Raw genomic sequence first — 22,457 nt, 5'->3', positions numbered from 1 at the left:
TGATTCCGTGGGCTCCAACTGCGCTCCTTCCGGAGCTTAAGCTCTGCTGCCTGTCCTTGTTCCTCCAGCAGGGCAATGAGAATAGCTCAGCACCCTCCACAGTGCTGTCTGTTGCTGGTGTGCTGTGTGAGGTCTAAAGGGGGGACTTGTGCAACCTGAGGCAAACCATGCCCTGGGAGTCCAACGGCATTGCCCAGGATGACCGCGGGGAGGCAGAGGTCACGCTCTCCAGGTGGGGAGCCCCTTGCACAGGGGTGAGTGCCATCAGGGAGGGAACACTGGGGCTCTGCCTGCACTGGCTGCTGCACCAGTACAAGCTTCAGTCACAAGCCAACGCAGAGCAGCGTCTCCAAGAGCTGGAGGTGGGGCTAAGGCAGGAAGAGGAGGAGTGAGCGTCCGGCAGCGCTGGGCACCTCCCCTCCCGCACACCCTCATTGCCATTCAGAAGTGTCTCCCTCGAAGCACTGCGCTCTTGTGCTGGCCCAGCAGGCACACAGATCTGGCCAGGGAGAGGCCCCATTCCACCACCAGCACAGCCACCAGGACCCAGCCGCCAGTGGCACGGAGGCACCGAGAGCACTCCCACGTCCACAGGCTCTGAGGCCAGCACCAAGGGAGCCGATGTGGCATAATGACCACACGGACACCAGGGTGCTTTTAGGATCAGGAACTGCCACTACTTTATTGATGACATAACATCAGCTCTCTCTTACTGAGGGCCTAACTTCATCCCTCATATTGAGGACATAACTTAATTATCCTTGTCGCATCCCCATATTGAGGACAGGCTCCCTTCTCATACCATTCGCCCCACAGCAGTTCTTTTCCACTAACCATTCATTGGTCAACACCCAGCAACTTCCATGCCTTAATGGCTGGAGAACAATCAACCCGAGAAGGCAAGGCGGCTCCTGAATCCCCCTTCTTTGTTCCCTCTAAACTACATTCCTGATGGCCTCATCGTTAAGAGTCTGATGTTATCACCAACCATGGGGCTTGTCGACCCCCATGGCCACGCTCCCACATCTCCCTCTTCTTTATTAACATAAAAAAGCGCGATTAACGCAAATTAGGAAAGCACGATTAACACAAACTAAAACACAGAGAAAAACTACCAGGCATACTAATTCTGTCTTTAGCAAACTTTGTAACCACACCCCTAGGAGAGGCAGGCACTGAGTGCTGCCCAGCCGGGCGGGGCTCTGGCTGTCCCTCCAGCTCCTGGAGTCCTTGTTTGTGGGTCCTGCATATGCCAGCAGGACCCTCCCATACGTTGTTTTTTGTTTGAGCTGGAGTACAAACCGCGGAGGAGGCCGGATGGACCTATCCTGCTGACACCCATCTAGGACCGGCTCATGTTAAAACACAAGCACAACCTCGGCCCCAGGTTATTAGAGTGTAGGGCCCTTCCCAATGATTGGTGCTTTAATTTTTTACCATGACTTGTGTCCTTTCTTTAACTGAGTTTCTCCCAGATCTGTCTCCCAGATCTGTCTGTTGTCTTCTCTCCTGCATGGACAGACGCAAGGACTTCCTTCTGTCCATCGATTTAAAAATTTAAGAACATAGCATACTTTAGCTGTCCTTCCCTGGGGGTCACACCCCTACCCCCCCTTTTTTGTTTTAGAAGCATAGCTTTAGGGTACCATGGGCCTGTTTAATAATTGCTTGACCCGTGGGGAGAATGAGGTATACCCGTCAGATGTTGAATACCCCACTGCTGAAAAAAAAAAAGTGGGGTGCATGGGCCCCATATCCTGGCCCACTATCTGTGTTAATCCTTTTTGGAACTCCTAATTTCACAAAAGCTGACAGAAGATGTTTACACACATCCTTTGCCTTTTCTCCTGCACGAACAGATGTAAAAATACAATCAGAAAGGTATCAATTGAAACATAAACATAGCAAAGTTTTCCAAATTCTGGCAAGTGTTTAACAAACAATCCTTTAAGTCTATTACTGTTAATGTCCGTGACTGGGGGAGCACAGCTGGAGATGGCAATCCCGGTTGAAGTGCTCCCATATCTTCCATGACTTCATTAATTTTTCTCAGACCATATAACAGTCTCCATTTTCCATTCCTTTTCTTGATTACAAACACCGGAGAGTTCCAGGGCTAGTCATGGGAACAATATATCTCGCTTTAAGTTGTTAAGCAACTCAGCCTTCGGGCCCTATGTATCCTGTTCCTCCCCGATCGAAGGGAAACAGATCCGGCTCCTTTTCGGGGCCTATAGAGCCTGGATCAAAAGGAACATTCAGGTCACCACGGGGCGTAACAGCAAAGGCCTGCGTTGGCTGTAGCAGCGGAGGGGCCGATGGCATAGCAGGCGGATCAGTAAATGAGCCCGCAGCTCCCTCGCTATCTGGCCACATGTCCCTGATTGTGGTCCCACATGGCTCTTTAAGACCTCAGATATTGCTCGCCAGGTGCCGAGCAATCCTGCCTCAACCTTGTTGTTTTTAGTAGCAGAGTCCCACAGCTTGACCTCAGTTTGGTCCCATGTTTCAGGATCATAAACTGTCTGATTCGTAATAAAGGGAATAAGCTGTAAGGTTACCAGGACATTTTTTGTTTCTAAGGTCATACGATTCCCCATAGCGCGAAACTGCTTACCTTCGGCCAGTGAGGGGCAGTTGTGTGCGCGGGTCCGCTTCTCTCAGCTTCAGCTTCTTTTCAGCTCCAGTGCGCCTATTTCCAGCGACTTTCAGTATGAACTTCTTTCCAGCTCTGGTGCGCTTATTTCCAGCGACTTTCAATACGAGCTTCTTTGAGCGGTTTGCTGAGTTTGGCCGAACCTATCTTCATGAGGCGATCAATGTCCCGGTTCCTGTCCTGGTGCCTGTTCTGCTAGCCTGTCCCTGTTCATTCCTTTTTTGGTTTTGTCCCTGTTTGGGCACCATTTGTGGGACATGCAAAGGGATTCTGGGGAGCACCGTCTGGCCACGTGCCTCTGCATTCGTGTGACGCTAGGGCCTGGGCTGCCCAGGGCAGCTGGGAGTCGCTATGCCGCGGTGGGGACCGAGGGTGGGGCGGGGGTCCTGTGACAGGGCGGGGGCGCAGGTGACATCAGAGGACGTGTCACAATGGGGGAAGAAGACGTGTCACAATGGGGGGCGGCTTTTAAGGCAGCCGCAGGCAGCACTGCTGCATTTTGGCCTGAGCCATCGGTGAGTGCAGTACCAGGGGGAAGACTGGGATGGGCCAGGGCTGGGGCGCAATCGCCTGCCCCCTGAGGGCTTGCTAAGCCTGCAGCCAGGGCCCACCCGCTCGGGGCAGGGCTCGTGGCTGTCACCGCAAGTACTGGCCACAGTCCCTGCTGCCTCCCAGCTCCCTCACCCCCTCTCCTACCTGACCCCAGGGGCCTGCGGCTCCTGCCGTAGCTCCCTCAGCCGCCTCCCAGCTCCCTCACCCCCTCTCCTACCTGACCCCAGGGGCCTGTGGCTCCTGCCATAGCTCCCTCAGCCGCCAGCCAGCTCCCACCCAGCCCCACTGACCTGCTTCTTTCTGACCTCTTTCAGACCATGGTTTTGGCAACTTTCTTCGTCCTGACGTTCCTGGGCTTAATCCATAGCCTGGCGAAGGTTGGGTACAAATTAGATGACGCTACAAATGAGTACATGCGGCAGCGTGCGGAGGAGCTGCAAGAACGCATGATGCAGCTCCTGTTGGAAATGGAGGAGGGGGAGAAGGAGCAGAGCTGGGCACATGTTGGAGCCCTGCTCTTATCTGCATGGCAGCACTGGCGGTTCTGGGCCTGTGTTGGTGTTGCTCTCCTGTTCTTTTGGAACTTGTGGCTGCTCCTTAGAGATATCCCGGAAGATGAAAGCAGCAGTGAGGAGAGCTCCAGCAGCGAAGAAGAGGAGGAAGAGGAAGAAAGAGTACCACCACTCCCCAATGATGCAAGAGATCTGCGTGAATTTGTAGCTCAGCGCATCTACTGGCCACTCCCGGATCCGACCATCAGATGCCCACTGGTGGAGGAGGTTGTGGGAGACCTCCTGCATGTCTTTGACTCAGTCATTCTAAATACTTTCTTTCCGAAGCTGCAACGAGCCATCGGAGTGGGCAGTGCCTTTGAAGGTTGGAATCCCCATGGGAATGATGCTGTCTACCGCCTACTTGTGCCCATGACGGCCCCGCATGGGCACTCCTTCCACCTGGAGCTGGGCAATGAAGAGGATATGCTGGCGAGGAACTCCTCTATCCGTGTGGAGCTGGAGTGCACGTGCGCAAGGCAGCAGGACTTTGGGGACATGCTGTGCTTCCTCCACCATTCTGAGGATGAGCTGAAAAAACAGGACCTGAGCCTCCTAGACACCCTCTGCACCGATTCCTACCTAGATGCGGAGAAGACTGCAAGGTGGTTCCAGAACTTCGTGAAAACAGCCTGGGTGCTTATCCCTCAGTCGGAGGTTTACAAGGTAAATGTGCTGCCCTCCACCCGCACGTGCAAGCTCCAGCTGAGAAATGCTGCCAGGAGAAAACTCACCATTGAGATAATATTTGGGGTGCAGCAAGATGATTCAGACATCTTCCTGAGCAGCCAGATGAGAAGGGGCACCTCTGTCCCCAGCACAACATGGCCACAGAGCTGTGCTGTTGCAGAGAGGAAGTTCTTCCAGCACGTGGCCAGAGAAGCCTTGTTCAACCGCATACACCTCAAGTGCCTGCAGATTTGCGCCCGTATGGTGGTGGGCACAAGCTTTCACACCTACATCATCAAGACTATTGTCATGCACCTCCTGACCACTATCCCCTTGGAATTGTGGCACGAGATGGATTTTCTGCTTCGGCTGGATGATATCATTCGGTACCTGCGCTGCTGTGTGCAAGAGAAGTGCCTCAACCACTTCTTCTTTGGCAACGAGATGGTGCCCGATGTGATTGTCCTGCCACCAGCCTTCCAACTGTCCGGCCTGGTCAACCTCTTCCAGCACCTGAAGCGGAATCCATATGCCAAAGCTGAGGCACTGCAGAAGTTCGAGGTGGTGCGAGATCGGCTCAAAAGACTGCTGATCTACGGACATGAAAGAGACCGTCGTGCACAGCGAGAGCGCTCTGCTGACGGCAGATGATGAACTGCTAGCACTCTGTGGGGAGCCGGACCTCATGCGGCTCCAGAGGCTGCTTCATGGACGCTTGATGCAGAGACTCCTGATACCAACTGGGCTTGGTTCCTCCTTATTTGGGACAGTGGGAGCTTCCCCTTGTCTACTTAACATGCTCCCCACTGCTATGCTACTGTCATATGCCTGCACAATCATTTTTGAATACGCAAGGTTAGTGGAATTTTCCACTGCAAAAACACCTATTGCAAAAACACGTTGTTTCTCACGTGCAGAAAACAGTCAAGTGGTTCCAGGAACTGGTGACAAGCCTGGGTGGCTACGCGTCAGTCACCTGAACTCCAGCTAATATTGCTGCCCTCTACCCGCTTCTGCAAGCTCAGGCTGACCAGTATCTTCAAGGAAACCCTCTCCATCGAGATGATGCCTGGGGTACAGGAAGGCAACTCGGACCCCTTCGTGAGCTTCGAGTAGGCAGAGCGCATTGTTAGCAGCAGCACGAGGTGGCCACAGAGCTGCGCTGTGCCAGAGATGCAGTTCTTGAGGACACAGGTACGCATGCCTGGCACAACACCTTCCACCTTTGGACATCTGCAGCTCTGTGTCTGCATCCTGTTAGGCACCAGCTTTGCCACTCATGCCTTGAAGACAGCTAGCACGCACCTCCTGACCACCATCCCCTTGGCAAGCATGCACAGGAGGGATTTCCAGCCCCAAAGCCAGTGATGATTGTGGTGGCTACGAAGATGACTGACAGACATCCTGCTTGCCACATGCCCCTGAGCTGAGCACGCTGGACATGGAGAAGATGCTGCTCAGCTGGCAGTGGGAATTGCTCGTCCGTGTTCTCTCCACAGCCAAACCACCCTTGGGGGAGGCACACCCCATGCAGCTGAAGAGGCCGCTGCAGGGAGGCTTGAAGTAGAGATTCCTCTTTCCAGCTGGACAGTGACCACCTGGGCTCTCGGGGAGTGTCCATTCATTCCGGGAGCTTTGACCTCTGCAAAAATGCCAAAAAAAATTGCTTACTTGAAGAAATGCTTTGTTTGTGAGTGTCTGTACCACTCTCGGTCAGGAAAGGCAGGCATGAGATGCTGACAGCTTGGCTGCCACAGCATCAGGGAACATTTTGCTGAGAAGGTGATCCAATAATCTCCTTCTTTCCCGGTAACAAAGGCATTAACTAAGGCATTTTCTGATGCATTAACAAAAGCCTTAGAAAATGAAGTAGAATACTCTAAGATCGATAAGCAATTAATTGAAGATGTAAATGGAAAATGTTACCTGCAGGTTTAACACAAATAAATGATGGGAGAATTGTTATACCACATTATATTAGATGGTAATTGGAGAACATAATAAAGTATGCTGGGGAGCTGAAATATTATAACAGTTTTTAAGTAGAAAATGGATTGGACCTCATTTGTATACCATTGTCAGACAAGTATCGAAACAATATGTCATACGTCTTAAAAATAACCCACAGACAGGAATCAAACCCCAAATGGGAACAATAGGGAAGGGAAATATTCCTGGGAAACAGTGGCAAATTGATTTTTTAGAACTCCCAAGAAAAGGGGCGTTTAAATGCCTATTGGTACTAACAGACACCTTTTCCAGATGGCCAGGAGCATTCCCGTGTAGAACTAACAAAGCCAGAGAAGTGTCCAAAGTATTGTTGGATGAAATTATACCAAGATTTGGTGTACCCTCAGTAATGTCATCTGACAGGGGACCACACTTCACTGCAGAACTGACCCAACAAGTCAGCAAAGTGCTGGGGATTGATTGGCAACAACACACTCCGTATAGGCCACAGGCAAGAGGCCAAGTGGAAAAAAATGAATCATTTGATAAAACAACAGATTGCTAAAATCTGTCAAGAAACCAATATGCGTTGGTAAAACTAAGACCCTTCGAGACATTGTATGGCAGGTCTTACCAAATGCCATACAAAAGAGAAGATCTAACCCAAGTAGGAAACCAGTATTTGCAACAACATATTCTAGTTTTGGGCAAGCAACTAGAACAAATCAATAAGAACGTTTTAGGCACTAGACCTTTTATTAGTCTCCCAAGGGGGAATATGCACTTTAATAAATATTAGTTGCTGTATGTATGTAAATGAGGCAGGACGAATTGAGACTGATCTCAAAAAAAAAAAAAAAGAAAAAGAAGTTTGGAAAAGACCAAGATCTTACAAAAGGTAGTTCAAGATGACACCTGTGGGGTTTTCAAGAATTATGGAACAAAATGATCTCTTGGTTACCCAACTTCTTGACTTAAGTAATTGTTTATAGGAATATTGATCTCACTTTAACTAGTATTCTTAACTGAAAATTAATTCTTAGTTCTTTACTAGTATTCTTAAGTGTATTAGTACAGTGTGCATTTTGGTGCTGTATAAAAGGACTAGATGATTATGAAACCTGAAAGTGTAACCGAATCAAGCACCATGTAGAAACTGGTAAGAATTTTATGAAAACTTTGAATCAAGGAGTGTCAAGGAGTGCTGTAAGCAAAAGAATTTGCCTTAGGATAAAGAAAAGGGGGGACTTGAGACAGGGAACAAGATAAAGGATGTTGATTCCTTAGGTCTTAGCTAGCACAATTAACGACCCAAAGATAAGGGAATAAAAGACTGTATGCATAGGTAATGGAACCAGCAAGATCTGTCTTGACTGCTGAAGTCTGTCAAAGACAGGAAAGGTCAGAAGTTTAGCAGCGAGGAAGACTTCTGGCCTTCATCAAGAGACCACCAGAGTATGCCGGACGACCACCCAAGGACTCCAGTATGCATGCAAATAGGGGCGGGAACCTACATTAATGGTTCTTCAGAGACCTGATGAATATGCAAGAGACGCATGGGAAATGAAATGAATATGTATTTATCCCACTAATATAAGCACACTGCCAGTAACCCTTGGTGCGCAAGCTAGGTGGAGTTATCCCCCTTGCGCCTGGCATGTGTGCACAGTGCCAAATAAACATACCTGCTTTATAACTACTCCGAGGTTATAGAGTCTGATTTCCGCAAATCAATGGCTGTGGCAATCTTCCTGTCTCTGCTGGTTCTGAGCCTTATCCGCACCCTACACGATATGGGCAAACGCTTGAGAGGTCTTGTGTAACTATCATAACAGGAGAGCTGTAAATGTTCCAGTGCTCTAAAAGCCCAGGATCCTTCCCCTTTGCAGTCATACACTGTAGTACACAGGCAGTTCTTCCATGATGTGCAAATCAAACGGTGTCCACATCATGTACTCTAGGATATTGGGAATCATAAGTGACATCTGAAATCAGATGCTTTCCCTACATTCTTCTATACCAGCATTTTGCCATCCATAGCCCATAATTTTTTTCACAAATGCTTGTTTTGCTGCAAAATGGCTATAATTACACCACATTTTGCCATGTGCTGGAGCATTACCTGGGCCCTTGCAACCCCCAGCAAAGCAGCCGTGTCTCCTATCAAGTACGCTGCTGCTCCCCTCAGAGCTGTGGCAGCCTCTGGGGCCTGTCAGGAATGTCCCAGCCCCCCCCTCAGGGTCATTGATGGCTGTCAGGAATATCCCTACTCACATCATGGCCGTTGGTGCTTGTCAGGAACATCCCTGTCCACCTCAGGGCCCTTGGTGCCTGTCAGGAGTGTCCCTGCTCCCCTCAAGGCCATGCAACAGCCTGGCCTGAGCCATCCGTGAGGTGAGTGCAGCAGCAGGGGGAAGGCTGGGATGGGCCAGGGCTGGGGCACAAAAGCTGGCCCCCCGAGGGCTTGCTAAGCCTGCAGCCAGGGCCCAGCCGCTCGGGGCAGGGCTCGTGGCTGTCACCGCAAGTACTGGCCACAGTCCCTGCTGCCTCCCAGCTCCCTCACCCCCTCTCCTACCTGACCCCAGGGGCCTGTGGCTTCTGCCGTATCTCCCTCAGCCACCATCCATCTCCCACCCAGCCCCACTGACCTGCTTCTCTCTCACCTCTTTCATACCATGGTTTCGGCAACTTTCTTTTTCCTGACGTTCTTGGGCTTAATCCAGAGCCCAGAGGAGGTCGGCAATGAATTGGATGACGCTACAAATGAGCGCATGCGGCAGTATGCGGAGGAGCTGCAAGAACGCATGATGCAGCTCCTGTTGGAAATGGAGGAGGGGGAGAAGGAGCAGAGCTGGGTGCATGTTGGAGCCCTGCTCTTATCTGCGTTGCAGCACTGGCAGTTCTGGGCCTGTGTTGGTGTTACTCTCCTCTCCTTTTGGCTATTTTTTCTGCTTCATAAAAAGCTCGAGGAGCTTGACGACAGCAGCGACGAGGAGAGCTCCAGCAACGATGAGGACAGGGGAGGACAAGCACCAGTGATCAATGATGCATTGGATGCAGGCAGGTTTATTGCACAGAGCATCCAATGGCGACAGCTAGACCTGACCACCAAATGCCAGCTTGTGGAGGATCTGGTGCACGGCTTTTTCTTTGTATTTGAGTGGATCTTGACAGACACTTTCTTTCCAGTGCTGCATTCACCCATTGGAGTGGGCTGTGCCTTTGAAGGCTGGAGTCCCCGTGAGGATGATACTGTCTACCGCTTCCTTGCACCCATGACGGCTCCTCGTGGGCACTCCTTCCACCTGGAGCAGAACTCCATATGGGAGCTGCCATCAAGGAATTCTCGCATTCGCGTGGAGCTGGAGTGCACGTGCATGTGGGAGCAGGACTTTGGGAACATGGTGTGCTTCCTTCACCAACCTGAGGAGGAGCTGAAAAGAAATCCGGAGCCCAGCCTCCTACAAACTCTGTGCACTGGCTCCTACCTGGATGTGCGTAAAACCTCCTACTGGTTCCAGCAACTGGTGAAATCAACCTGGAAAACTCTGCCTGAATCAGGTGCATGGCAGGTAAATGTGCTGACATCCAGCCGCTCTTGCAGGCTTCATTTGATTGATGACACCGAATCAACCCTGTTCGCTGAGATAATGTTTGGGGTACAACAAGGCGATTCAGACATTTTTCTGAGCAGCGAGAACACTGAGGCTATCTTTACCCCAGACACAATATGGCCACAGAGCTGCGCTGTGGCAGAGATGAAGTTCTTCCGGCACATAGCCGCAAATGCCCAGCAGGACAGTTTCCACCTCAGATGCATGCAGCTCTGTGCCCGTATCCTGGTGGGCAATGATTTTACCACGTATATGTTGAAGACAGTTGTCATGCACCTGCTGACCATCATCCCTTTGGAAAGCTGGCGCAGGAGGGATTTTTTGCAGCGGATGGATGACACCATGCAGTACCTGCGCTCGTGCCTGAGGAAGAAACGCCTGGACCACTTCTTCTTTGGAAACGAGGCAATGCCTGAAGAGATCATCTTGCCCCCAGATTTCCAAACGTCCAGACCACCCAACCTCTTCCAGCACATGGCAAAGGACAGGAATACCTACTCCCAGGCGATGCATGAATTCCGTGAGCTGCAAGATCGGCTCACAAGAATGCTGACCTTTGGGAACTGAAAGAGGCCTTCATGCACAGAGCTCTGCGGGGCGCTCTGCTGACAGCAGGCAATGACCTCCCACCACAGAAAGAAGACGGGAGAACGCAGGACACAGAAAAGGATGGGAAAACTCTGTGCTGCAACCCACTGCCAAGTGCGGCAAGGTCCTTGTATGGACAGTCTACCAAGCGTAGTAACCAGTGATGACTACGGTGGCTACAAAGATAACTATTTGCCACGTGCTGCAGAGCTGAGCGTGCTGGACATGGAGAAGATGCTGCTCAGCTGGCAGTGGGAATTGCTCGTCCGTGTTCTCTCCACAGCCAAACCACCCTTGGGGGAGGCACACCCCATGCAGCTGAAGAGGCCGCTGCAGGGAGGCTTGAAGCAGAGACTTCTTTACCAGCTGGACGGTGACCATCTGGCTCTTGCCCAGTGTCCACTCACTCCGGGAGCTTGGCCTCTACAAAAATGCTAATATATTGCTTGCTTGAACAAATGTTTTGTCCGTGAGTGTCTGTACCACACTTGATCAGGAAAGGCGGGCATGAGGTGCTGACAGCTGGGCTGCCACAGCATCGGGGAGCATTTTGCTGAGGAACTGATCTAATAATCTTCTTCTCTCCCATCTCTCCCATGCTATGGCTGTGGCAATCTTCCTCTCTCTGCTGGTTCTGAGCCTTTTCCACACCCTGCACTATATGGGCAAACATTTGCAAGTTCTTCTGTAACTGTCATATCAAGAGAGCTGTAAATGTCCCAGTGCTCTAAAAGCCCAGGGTCCTTCCCCTTTGCAGTCATACACTGCAGAACACAGGCAGTTCTTCCATGACGTGCAAATCAAATGGTGTCCCTATCATGTACTCTACGTATGGTAGGGCTGTGTCTCCACCCCTGGGGCAGTCGCTTCCAGGTGTATTGGACCCCCCTCCAAGTAAAAGCAAACTGTGGCCTGCACTCTGCTGCTAACGGGATGGAGAAAAATGCATTAGCTATATCAAGTGTGGCATACCACTTGGCTGCCTTTGATTCCAGTTTGTATTGGAGTTCTAGAATGTCTGGCACTGTAGCACCCAGCGGTGGCGTGACTTCATTCAGGCCACGATAGTCCACTGTCAGTCTCCACTCACCATTAGACTTTCGCACTGGCCATATGGGACTATTAAAGGGTGAGTGAATCTTGCTGATCATCCCTTGGCTCTCCAGTTGATGAATTAGCTTATGGATGGGAATCGGGGAGTCTCGGTTGGTGTGATATTGCTGCCAGTGCACAGCTGTGGTAGCGATTGGCACCTGCTGTTCTTTGATGCTCAGCAACCCAACAGAAGGGTCCTCCGAGAGACTGGGTAATGTAGAAAACTGTTTAATGTCCTCTTTCTCTAAGGCAGCTATGCCGAAAGCCCACCAGTACCATTTTGGGTCCTTGAAATATCCTCTCCTGAGATAGTCCATGCCAAGGATGCATGGAGCATCCAGGCCAGTCACAATACGGTGCTTTTGCCATTCTCTCCCAGTTAGACTCACTTCAGCCTCCAATACTGTTAACTGCTGGGATCCCCCTGTCACCCCATAAATACAGATGGGTTCTGCCCCTATATAGCTTGATGGCATTACAGTACACTGTGCACTGGTGTCTACTAAAGCCTTATACTTCTGTGCGTCTGATGTGCCAGGCCATCGAATCCACACAGTCCGATAAACCCAATTGTGCCTCTCCTCCCCCTGGTTTGAGGCAAGGCCTCTCTAATCCTGGTCAGAATCTTCATTTCTGTGTCTGGAGGACTGCCCACTGGAAATTGGAGCAGCAAGTTTCTCAGAGAACCTCTTTTTTCCAATTGTTTTACCTTGCAACTCATGTACCCGTGCCTCTAGGGTCAAGGTAGATTTTCCATCCCATTTTCTCATGTTGTCTCCATGGTCACGTAGGTAAAACCACAGGCCGGCACGAGGTGTGTACCCACTGTATCTTCTTCCTTGCACAGAAGGATGTTTACCCCTGATAGCTGAGGCACTGTTTTGTACAGGTGGGGAGGAAGATAAATTCTCTCTGAGTTGGTGGACCTCTTCAGAATGTTTCTCCAAAGTATTCTCTTTTAGTCTGTGGAACTCCTGAGAAAGTTTTTCCACAGTCGATATGCAGGCCTTTACGGAAAAGGAGAGACTCTTCGTACTGCCGGAGTTATTTAGCCAATTCATCCACCGTGGGTTCCTCGTGGTCTTTTCAGGTCATTACTGCCAATGAGCTGGCATATGATGATGGTGCACTCTGTACAAACTTCTGCCACATGGGTTGTCTACACTTGACTTCATCTGGATCTTTGGATATCTGTTCATTGTCTAGGTCCCTATAAATCACCTCCCGTACAGCCAATTCCCTCAGGAACTGGATTCCCTTCTCTATAGTGGTCCACTTGCCTGGTAGACATACAAGTTCTTCCTTGAAGGGATCCCTTTCCTTCATGACTGACAGGAGACACCTCCAAAGGCTGAAGCCTGGTGCTCCCTTTCCAATTGCTTTGTCAATGCCTGCATCCCTAGCAAGGGATTCCATCTGCCTGGCTTCCCTTCCCTCTAATTCCAAACTATTGGCTCCAGTGTTCCAGCACCAGAGCAGCCAGGTGACAAGCTACTCACGTGGAAAATGACTGAAATCTTTTCACACATCTCATAGCTCACGCTGGTATAGGTTTCAGGTAGTTATTGATGTTTTTTCGACATCTTCATCTTTGTCCTCCTGTTCCTCTGATAACCCGGCCTCGTCTTCTCCATACCTAGTCTTATTAGGAGTTTCTCTGCGTTCTAAATGATCTGACTCTCTAAACCATTTTTTCCTCTTGGTTATGGGTACAACTGACACTGGTACAGTTTGTTTCCTTGGCCCAGTGTTGGGACCCGTTGTAAGGCTTGGAGTGGCCTCTGGGCCTGTCTCAGGGGTTGAAGTGGCCGCAGGGTCTGCCACTGGGGTTATATTGACATTGAATGCAGCTCGGTTAGTATAGGCCAAGCCCCAGTACGTTGCAGTGATTTGTGTGTCTCTGGTATTGCCAGGGTGACAACACACCTTTTTCAAGCACTCTACAAGTTTTTTAGGATTTTGCAATTGTTCAGAGGTGAATTTCCAACACACTGGAGGTGCCCACTGCTCTAGATGCCTGCCCATATTTTCCCACTCTCCCTACCACTCATGACTATCCTGCCTCAGGACAGATCTCTGGATGACACTCTTAAGTATTTGTTTAACCTTAAAGAAAACCTGAAGCGCATTGAGGAGACATAACAATAAGAACATGCTGGTCTGAACATCCCAAGGATGTTCGAACTTTTGGAAGGCTACCATAACTCGCCTGGAGGAGAAGAAAGGGGTAGAGGAGAAAGGGAGAGTGAACAAATGGGAAAAAACATCTTCCCCTAACCCCTCCATAGATAGTCTTCCTGAAGGAAAAGTGTGAAAAGTGTAATTATTAATAGTTTCTGAGGTAGGGTTCCCAAAGTATGGAGTTGACGGCAATGCTGAGTACAAATACCAGATTAGTCTCACGGCCAGTAATTTTATCATATCATAAGCCAGTGTTACACAGTACAGCATAATAATAACCCTATACCAACCCCCCGAAATGGTAAGCAACACAACAGGTAACACTAAGGAATGTGCTATATAACTCAGTTCAGAAAACAGGCACAGCAGACTTGAGATCTCAAAACTCAGCATTACGGTTAGCAACTATTAAACTGATGTAACGCTTATAAGAATTTTCGTTTAACACACTCTGGTCAGATCTGTCTTTATCTCAACCCTTCGGGCCCCACGTTGGGCGCCAAAAGGACTGTTGTGGTTTAACCCGGACAGCAACCAAGCACCACAGAGCCGTTCACTCACCCTCCCTCTCTGGGATGGGGGAGAGAGTCAGGAAAATGAAGCCTATGGGTTGAGATAGAGACAGTTTATTAGGACAGAAAATAAATGCAAATAATAATAGTAATGATAACAGTACTACTACTAATAATGTGTACGAAACAAGTGATGCACAAAGCAATTGCTCACCACCTGCTGACCAATGCCCAGCCTATCCCCGAGCAGCCAGTCCCACCACCCCAGCCAGCCCCCCCATATAAATTGTTCAGCATGATATCAGATGGTATGAAATACCCCTTTGGCCAGTTTGGGTCAGCTGTTCTGGGTCTGCAGAACACAGGCAGTTCTTCCATGACATGCAAATGAAACAGTGTCCCCATCACGTACTCTAGGATACTGGAAATCGTAAGTGAAAACTGAAATCAGGTGCTCTCCCTGCATCTTCTATACCAGCATTTTGCCTTCCGTACCCATCCTTTCTTTCACAAATGCTTGTTTTGCTGCAAAATGGCTATAATCACACTACATTTTGCCATGTGCTGGAGCATTACCTGGGCCCTCGCAACCCCCAGAAAAGCAGCCGTATCTCCTATCAGGTACACTGCTGCTTTCCTCAGGGCTGCTGTGGCCTCTGGGGTCTGTCAGGACTGTCCCGGCCCCCCTCAGGGCCACTGGGGCCTGTTAGGAACAATCCTGTCCACCTCAGGGCCCTTGGTGCCTGTCAGGAATGTCCCTGCTCCCCTCAGAGCCGCTGCAGCAGTCTGGCCTGCGCCATCGGTGCAGTGAGTGCAGCAGCAGGGGGAAGGCTGGGCAGGCCAGGGCTGGGGCACAAAAGCTGGCCCCCCGAGGGCTTGCAAAGCCTGCAGCGAGGGCCCAGCTGCTCAGGGCAGGGCTCGCAGCTGTTGCCACTGGCGCTGGCCACAGTCCCTGCTGCCAGGGACACTTGCTGCCACCATCCCCTTGGAAGTGTGGCACGAGATGGATTTTCTGCTTCGGCTGGATGATATCATTTGGTACCTGCGCTGCTGTATGGAAGAGAAATGCCTCAACCACTTCTTTGGCAACGAGATGTGATTGTCCTGCCACCAGCCTTCCAATTTTCTGGCCCAGTCAACCTCTTCCAGCACCTGAAGCGGAATCCATATGCCAAAGCTGAGGCACTGCAGAAGTTCGAGGTGGTGCGAGATCGGCTCAAAAGACTGCTGATCTACGGACATGAAAGAGACCGTCGTGCACAGCGAGAGCGCTCTGCTGACGGCAGATGATGAACTGCTAGCACTCTGTGGGGAGCCGGACCTCATGCGGCTCCAGAGGCTGCTTCATGGACGCTTGACGCAGAGACTCCTGATACCAACTGGGCTTGGTTCTTGGACTGTCCATTTCATTGGGAGCTTTGGCCTCTGCAAAGATTCCAATAAATGTCTTGCTTGAACAAACACTTTGTCTGTGAGTGTCCTCTTTGAGCCACTAGGGCCTGTCAGGAATGTTCCTGCTCCCTTCAGAGCCGTTGGGGCCTGTCAGGAACATTCCTGCTCCCTTCAGAGCCGTTGGGGCCTGTCAGGAACGTTCCTGCTCCCTTCAGAGCCGTTGGGGCCTGTCAGGAACGTTCCTGCTCCCTTCAGAGCCGTTGGGGCCTGTCAGGAACGTTCCTGCTCCCTTTAGGGCCATTGGGGCCTGTCAGGAACGTTCCTGCTCCCTTTAGGGCCGTTGGGGCCTGTCAGGAACATTCCTGCTCCCTTTAGGGCCGTTGGGGCCTGTCAGGAACGTTCCTGCTCCCTTTAGGGCCATTGGGGCCTGTCAGGAACGTTCCTGCTCCCTTTAGGGCCGTTGGGGCCTGTCAGGAACGTTCCTGCTCCCTTTAGGGCCGTTGGGGCCTGTCAGGAACATTCCTGCTCCCTTTAGGGCCGTTGGGGCCTGTCAGGAACGTTCCTGCTCCCTTTAGGGCCATTGGGGCCTGTCAGGAACGTTCCTGCTCCCTTTAGGGCCGTTGGGGCCTGTCAGGAACGTTCCTGCTCCCTTTAGGGCCGTTGGGGCCTGTCAGGAACGTTCCTGCTCCCTTTAGGGCCATTGGGGCCTGTCAGGAACTTTCCTGCACCACTCAGGGCTGTTGGGGCTGTTGCTCCCCCCGTCCCTCTGTTGGGACTGCTACTCCCCCTGTCAGGGCTGCTCCCCCCCCCCTCTCCACCACTGGCATCCCCCAGTGTCACTGCCTGGCCCTGAACGGCGGTGCCTCAGCTCTTGCCAGGGATTTTTCAAGATCAATCTGTGTTAACCAAGCAACTGAAAGAGCTGGAGGTCTGGATGAGAGACAAGAACTGGCACTGGCCAGATTCATGAAGACAATAATGCAATCTGCACAGCCCTCTGCACCCCAACAATTAGCACCATGAATTTAGACTTTGCCAGTAATCCGCTTCAAAGCACGTTCAGTACAGCAGTAGGCTTACACTCCAAGGGGTTCCAGGCAACCTGGCCATTTCTCGTCAGTGTCCACCAGGGCCGTGACTTGGACATGCATCATAGAGGACCTGGTGGGAGAACTCCTGTGTGTCTTCTGATTGCTCTTGTTGATTACTTTCTTTCTGCTGCTGCAGCCAGCTATCAGGGTGGGCAGTGGTTTTCAAGGCTCGAGACCCCTCGAGGATGATGCTGCCCACCACCTGCTTGTGTCCTTGAAGCCTCCTGCTGGCCTGTCCTTCCACCTGGAGCTGGACACTGCAGGGAAGATGTCCACAAGGATCTTCTTGTGGAACTGCGGAGCAGCTTGTGGGAGAGGTGCTGTGCTTCCTGCACTACTCTGAGGATGAGCTCCAGCTAATGGATGCCTTCAATAGAACCATCCTCATTTAGGTGGTTTGGGCTGTAGCAAGGTGACTCAAACATCTTCCTGAGCAGCCAGAAGGCAGAGGCCAGCTTTACCCCCAGCACGAGCTGGCCACAGAGCTGCAGTGTGGCAGAGATGAAGTTCTTCAGGCATGTGGTCAGGCATCCCTGACATGACAGCTTCTCCATCAGATGTCTGCAACTTGTCACCCATATCGTGGTGGTCACAGGTATTTCTACATATGCCTTCAAGACTCCTGTCATGTACCTCCTACCACTGTCTAGCTAGTACAGGAGACTGGATGATATCCTGCAGTACCTGTGCTGTTGTATGGAGGATAAATACCTCAACCACTTCCTCTTAGGAAAAGAGACTTTGCCTGAGGAGAAGTTTGGGTGCAGCAAGGTGACTCAGATGTCTTCCTGTGCATTTGGTAAGTCAAGGCTGACTTTACTGGCTTTTTTTTTTTTTTTCTTTTTTTTTTTTTTTTCTCTCTGATAGGACTGTACTTTTCAAGGAGCATTTGGTCATCTCACGATATTATATTCAACCTTCATAAATTCTTAGGATTTTCAGCTGTATCTTTTGTTTGGGTTGTGTTTAGAATGAGGTGTATCACCTCACTGCCGAGGCGATCGGCTCCGGGGCAGACGCGTTCTGCAGCGGAGCGGGGGATCGGGACAGGCAGGGCTTTTTTTCCGACATCGAGGCCGCTCGAGGGAGCCGCCAGGACTCGGCAACCCCCGTGAGGGAGGCTGACGAGCCGTAGGCGGAGCCAGCAGCGCCCCCTCCCCGGCCGTTCAAAAGCGGCCCCTAGGGAGCGCGGCGAAAAGGGCGGGCAAACAGGGCGGGCAAACATGGCGGGGCGCCTCAGAAGGGCGGGGCGCGGCAGTTCGCGCAGGCAGGGCGAGCAGGGAGGGCAGGGCGAGCAGGGAGGGCAGGGAGGGCGGAGTTTCCCCCCCCCGCCCATAAGAACATCTTTAAGGGCTGTCGACCCCTAGCTAGGCTGCGATGGTCTTCACCAGGCAGAGCGCTCTCTCTAGACAGTCTGTGGCCACCCAGACTGACCGCCTGCTCAACAATGCGGCAGTTCAGGTCTCTGGGTGCAGGGAGTGTCTGAGCCTGTTGCTGCCATCTGAGGGAGGCAGAGGCACCGTGTGTGTGAGGTGCGAGCAGGCGGATGACCTGGTCCGCCTGGTGGCAGAACTCAAAGAGGAGGTGGAGAGGTTGAGGGCTATCAGGGAGTGTGAGCGGGAGATAGACTGGTGGAGTGACTCCCTGCAGGGCCTGAAGGAGAGGTACCGGGGTGAGACACCCCAAATGGGGATGGACCCCCTGCCCTGTCGCTGTCGGGCAGAGGGAGGCGACCTAGAAGTTGAGGAGGGATGGAGACAGGTCCCTGCTCGACCTTTCAGGCAACGCCCCCCCCTACCGGCCCCACCTTCCCAGGTGCCCTTACGTAACAGATTTGAGGCCCTGGAGCTTGAGAGACCGGTGGGTGAGGATGAGGTAGAAAGTCTACCCAGGAGGATGCCTAGGGCGAGGAAGCCGACTCCACGCCTCAAGACTGCCTCCACCAAGAAAGACAGAAGGGTGATCGTAGTAGGCGACTCCCTTCTCAGGGGAACAGAGGGCCCTGTTTGTTGACCTGACCCTACCCATAGGGAAGTCTGCTGGGGCCAGGGTCAGGGATGTTGCCAGGAAGCTTCCCAACCTGGTTCGCCCCTCTGACTACTACCCTCTTTTGATAGTCCAGGCTGGCAGTGATGATCTTGAAGAGAGAAGCCTGAAGGCTATCAAACGGGACTTTAGGGGACTGGGACGGTTAGTGGATGGAGCGGGAGTACAGGTGGTGTTTTCATCTATCCCTGCAGTAGCAGGGAGGAGTACTGAGAGGACACGGAAAGCCCACCTGATTAACACGTGGCGCAGAGGCTGGTGCCAACACGGAAATTTTGGGTTTTTTGACCATGGGGCGCTTTACTCGGCACCCGGCCTGGTGACCGCAGACGGGTCCCTATCTCTAAGGGGAAAACGGATCCCAGCCCAGGAGCTAGCAGGGCTCGTTGAGAGGGCTTTAAACTAGGAAAGAAGGGGGATAGGGCTGAAAGAAGGCTTGATGGAGCTGTGCCAGGGGGAACAATGGCAAAGCCGGGGAAGAAGGCAATGGCCCGACTGAAGTGCATCTACACTAATGCACGCAGCATGGGTAACAAACAAGAGGAGCTGGAAGCCATTGTGCAGCGGGAAGGCTATGACTTGGTTGCCATCACGGAAACGTGGTGGGACCACTCTCATGACTGGAGTGCTGCAATGTCTGGCTATAGGCTCTTCAGAAGGGACAGGCAGCACAGAAGGGGTGGTGGTGTGGCTGTCTATATTAGAGAGTGTTTAGATGTTGAGGAACTTGAGGCTGGGAATGATAAGGTTGAGTCCCTATGGGGTAGGATCAGAGGGAAGGCCAACAAGGCAAGCATCCTGGTGGGGGTCTGTTATAGACTGCCTAACCAGGATGAGGAGACTGATGAGGAGTTCTACAGGCAGCTGGCAGAAGCCGCGAAATCGTCAGCGCTTGTTCTCATGGGGGACTTCAACTTCCCAGACATATCCTGGAAGCACAACACAGCCCAGAGAAAGCAGTCTAGGACGTTTCTGGAGAGCGTGGAAGATAGCTTCCTGACGCAGCTGGTTAGAGAGCCTGCCAGGAGAGGTGCCCCGCTAGACCTTCTGTTCACAAACAGTGACGGACTGGTGGGAGATGTGGTGGTCGAGAGCTGTCTTGGGCAGAGTGACCACAAAATGGTTCAGTTCTCTATTCTTGGCAAAGTCAGGAAGGGGACCAGTAAAACCGCTGTCTTGGACTTCCGGAGGGCTAACTTTGAGCTGTTCAGGACACTGGTTGGCAGAGTCCCTTGGGAGGAGGTTCTGAAGGGCAAAGGAGCCCAGGAAGGCTGGGCACTCCTCAATAAGGAAATGTTAATGGCTCAGGAGTGGTCTGTCCCCACGTGCCCAAAGACGAGCCGACGCGGAACTAGACTGGCCTGGCTGAGCAGAGAGTTGTGGCTCGAGCTTAGGAGAAAAAGGAGGGTTTATAATCTTTGGAAAAGAGGGTGGGCTACTCAGGAGGACTATAAGGATGTTGCGAGGCTGTGCAGGGACAAAATTAGAAAGGCCAAAGCTCATCTGGAGCTCAATCTGGCTAATGCCATTAAAGATAACAAAAAACATTTTTACAAATACGTCAAGGCAAAAAGGAGGACTAAGGAGAATCTCCATCCTTTACTGGATGCAGGGGGAAACTTAGTTACAAAAGATGAGGAAAAGGCTGAGGTGCTCAATGCCTTCTTTGCCTCAGTCTTTAGCGGCAAGACCGGTTGTTCTCTGGATACCTGGTACCCTGAGCTGGTGGAAGGGGATGGGGAGCAGGATGTGGCCCTCGCTATCCATGAGGAAATGGTTGGCGACCTGCTACAACACTTGGATGTACGCAAGTCGATGGGGCCAGATGGGATCCACCCAAGGGTACTGAGTGAACTGGCGGAGGAGCTGGCCAAGCCGCTTTCCATTATTTATCGGCAGTCCTGGCTATCAGGGGAGGTCCCAGTCGACTGGCGGCTAGCAAACATGACGCCCATCTACAAGAAGGGTCGGAGGGTAGACCCGGGGAGCTATAGGCCTGTTAGCTTGACCTCAGTACCAGGGAAGCTCATGGAGCAGATTATCTTGAGGGTCATCACGCGGCACTTGCAGGGCAACCAGGCGATCAGGCCCAGTCAGCATGGGTTTATGAAAGGTAGGTCCTGCTTGACGAACCTGATCTCCTTCTATGAGCAAGTGACGCGCTTGGTGGATGAGGGGAAGGCTGTGGATGTGATCTACCTTGACTTCAGTAAGGCTTTTGACACTGTTTCCCATAACATTCTCCTCAAGAAACTGGCTGCTCGTGGCTTGGACTGGCATACGCTTTGTTGGGTTAAAAACTGGCTGGATGGCCGGGCCCAAAGAGTTGTGGTGAATGGAGCCAAATCCAGTTGGAGGCCGGTTACTAGTGGAGTCCCCCAGGGCTCAGTGCTGGGGCCGGTCCTCTTTAATATCTTTATCGATGACCTGGATGAGGGGATCGAATGCACCCTCAGTAAGTTTGCAGATGACCCCAAGTTAGGTGCGTGTGTCGATCTGCTCGAGGGAAGGAAGGCTCTGCAGGAGGATCTGGATAGGCTGGACCGATGGGCTGAGGTCAATTGCATGAAATTCAACAAGGACAAGTGCCGGGTCCTGCATCTGGGGCGTAACAACCCCAAGCAGCGCTACAGGCTGGGAGATGAGTGGTTGGAAAGCTGTCTGGCAGAGAAGGACCTGGGAGTACTGGTTGATAGGCAGCTGAATATGAGCCAGCAGTGTGCTCAGGTGGCCAAGAAGGCCAACAGCATCCTGGCCTGCATAAGAAGCAGTGTGGCCAGCAGGTCTAGGGAGGTGACTGTCCCCCTGTACTCGGCTCTGGTGAGGCCGCACCTCGAGTACTGTGTTCAGTTTTGGGCCCCTCGCTACAAGAAGGACATGGAGGTGCTTGAGAGAGTCCAGAGAAGGGCAACGAAGCTGGTGAGAGGTCTGGAGAACAAGTCTTACGAGGAGCGGCTGAAGGAGCTGGGGTTGTTTAGCCTGGAGAAGAGGAGGCTCAGGGGAGACCTCATCGCTCTCTATAGGTACCTTAAAGGAGGCTGTAGAGAGGTGGGGGTTGGTCTGTTCTCCCACGTGCCTGGTGACAGGACGAGGGGGAATGGGCTAAAGTTGCGCCAGGGGAGGTTTAGGTTGGATGTTAGGAAGAACTTCTTTACTGAAAGGGTTGTTAGGCATTGGAATGGACTGCCCAGGGAGGTGGTTGAGTCGCCATCCCTGGAGGTCTTTAAAAGACGTTTAGATGTAGCCCTTAGTGATATGGTTTAGTGTAGGACTTCCTAGTGTTAGGACGAAGGTTGGACTAGATGATCTTGGAGGTCTCTTCCAACCTAGACGATTCTGTGATTCTGTACTTCATGTGGGTTCAGGTGTGGAAGGAAGAGACCACTCTGCTGCCAAGTGGCCAGACATATAACCCACAGAGGATGTCTCAGGAAAATCCAGACACATGGCGTCAGATCCCACAAACTCTGCTGCAAACCCTGCCTATGATCCAGTTGTAAGAGGGACAATCCCAGTCATCTCCTGCTGGCTTTCACAGTTGGTATAAATTTTTCTTGGTA

General features: G+C 51.8%; 1 protein-coding gene across 1 annotated transcript; it reads left to right on the top strand.

Moving 5' to 3' along the window:
- The first annotated feature begins 36 nt into the window (after window positions 1–36).
- On the top strand, window positions 37–13,286 carry LOC310900165 (uncharacterized protein). Its single transcript, XM_083837656.1, has 4 exons — window positions 37–3,171; window positions 3,523–5,071; window positions 5,690–5,754; window positions 8,964–13,286. Exons 1-4 carry the CDS (start codon window positions 3,088–3,090, stop codon window positions 10,557–10,559), a joined length of 3,294 nt encoding a protein of 1,097 aa, XP_083693782.1. The 5' UTR covers window positions 37–3,087; the 3' UTR covers window positions 10,560–13,286.
- Window positions 13,287–22,457: the final 9,171 nt, after the last annotated feature.

Source organism: Anser anser (assembly GCF_964211835.1).
Source record: "Anser anser genome assembly, chromosome: 5".
NCBI classification, from domain to species: Eukaryota; Metazoa; Chordata; class Aves; order Anseriformes; family Anatidae; genus Anser; species Anser anser.
This window is presented reverse-complemented; position numbering and strand designations above follow the sequence as displayed.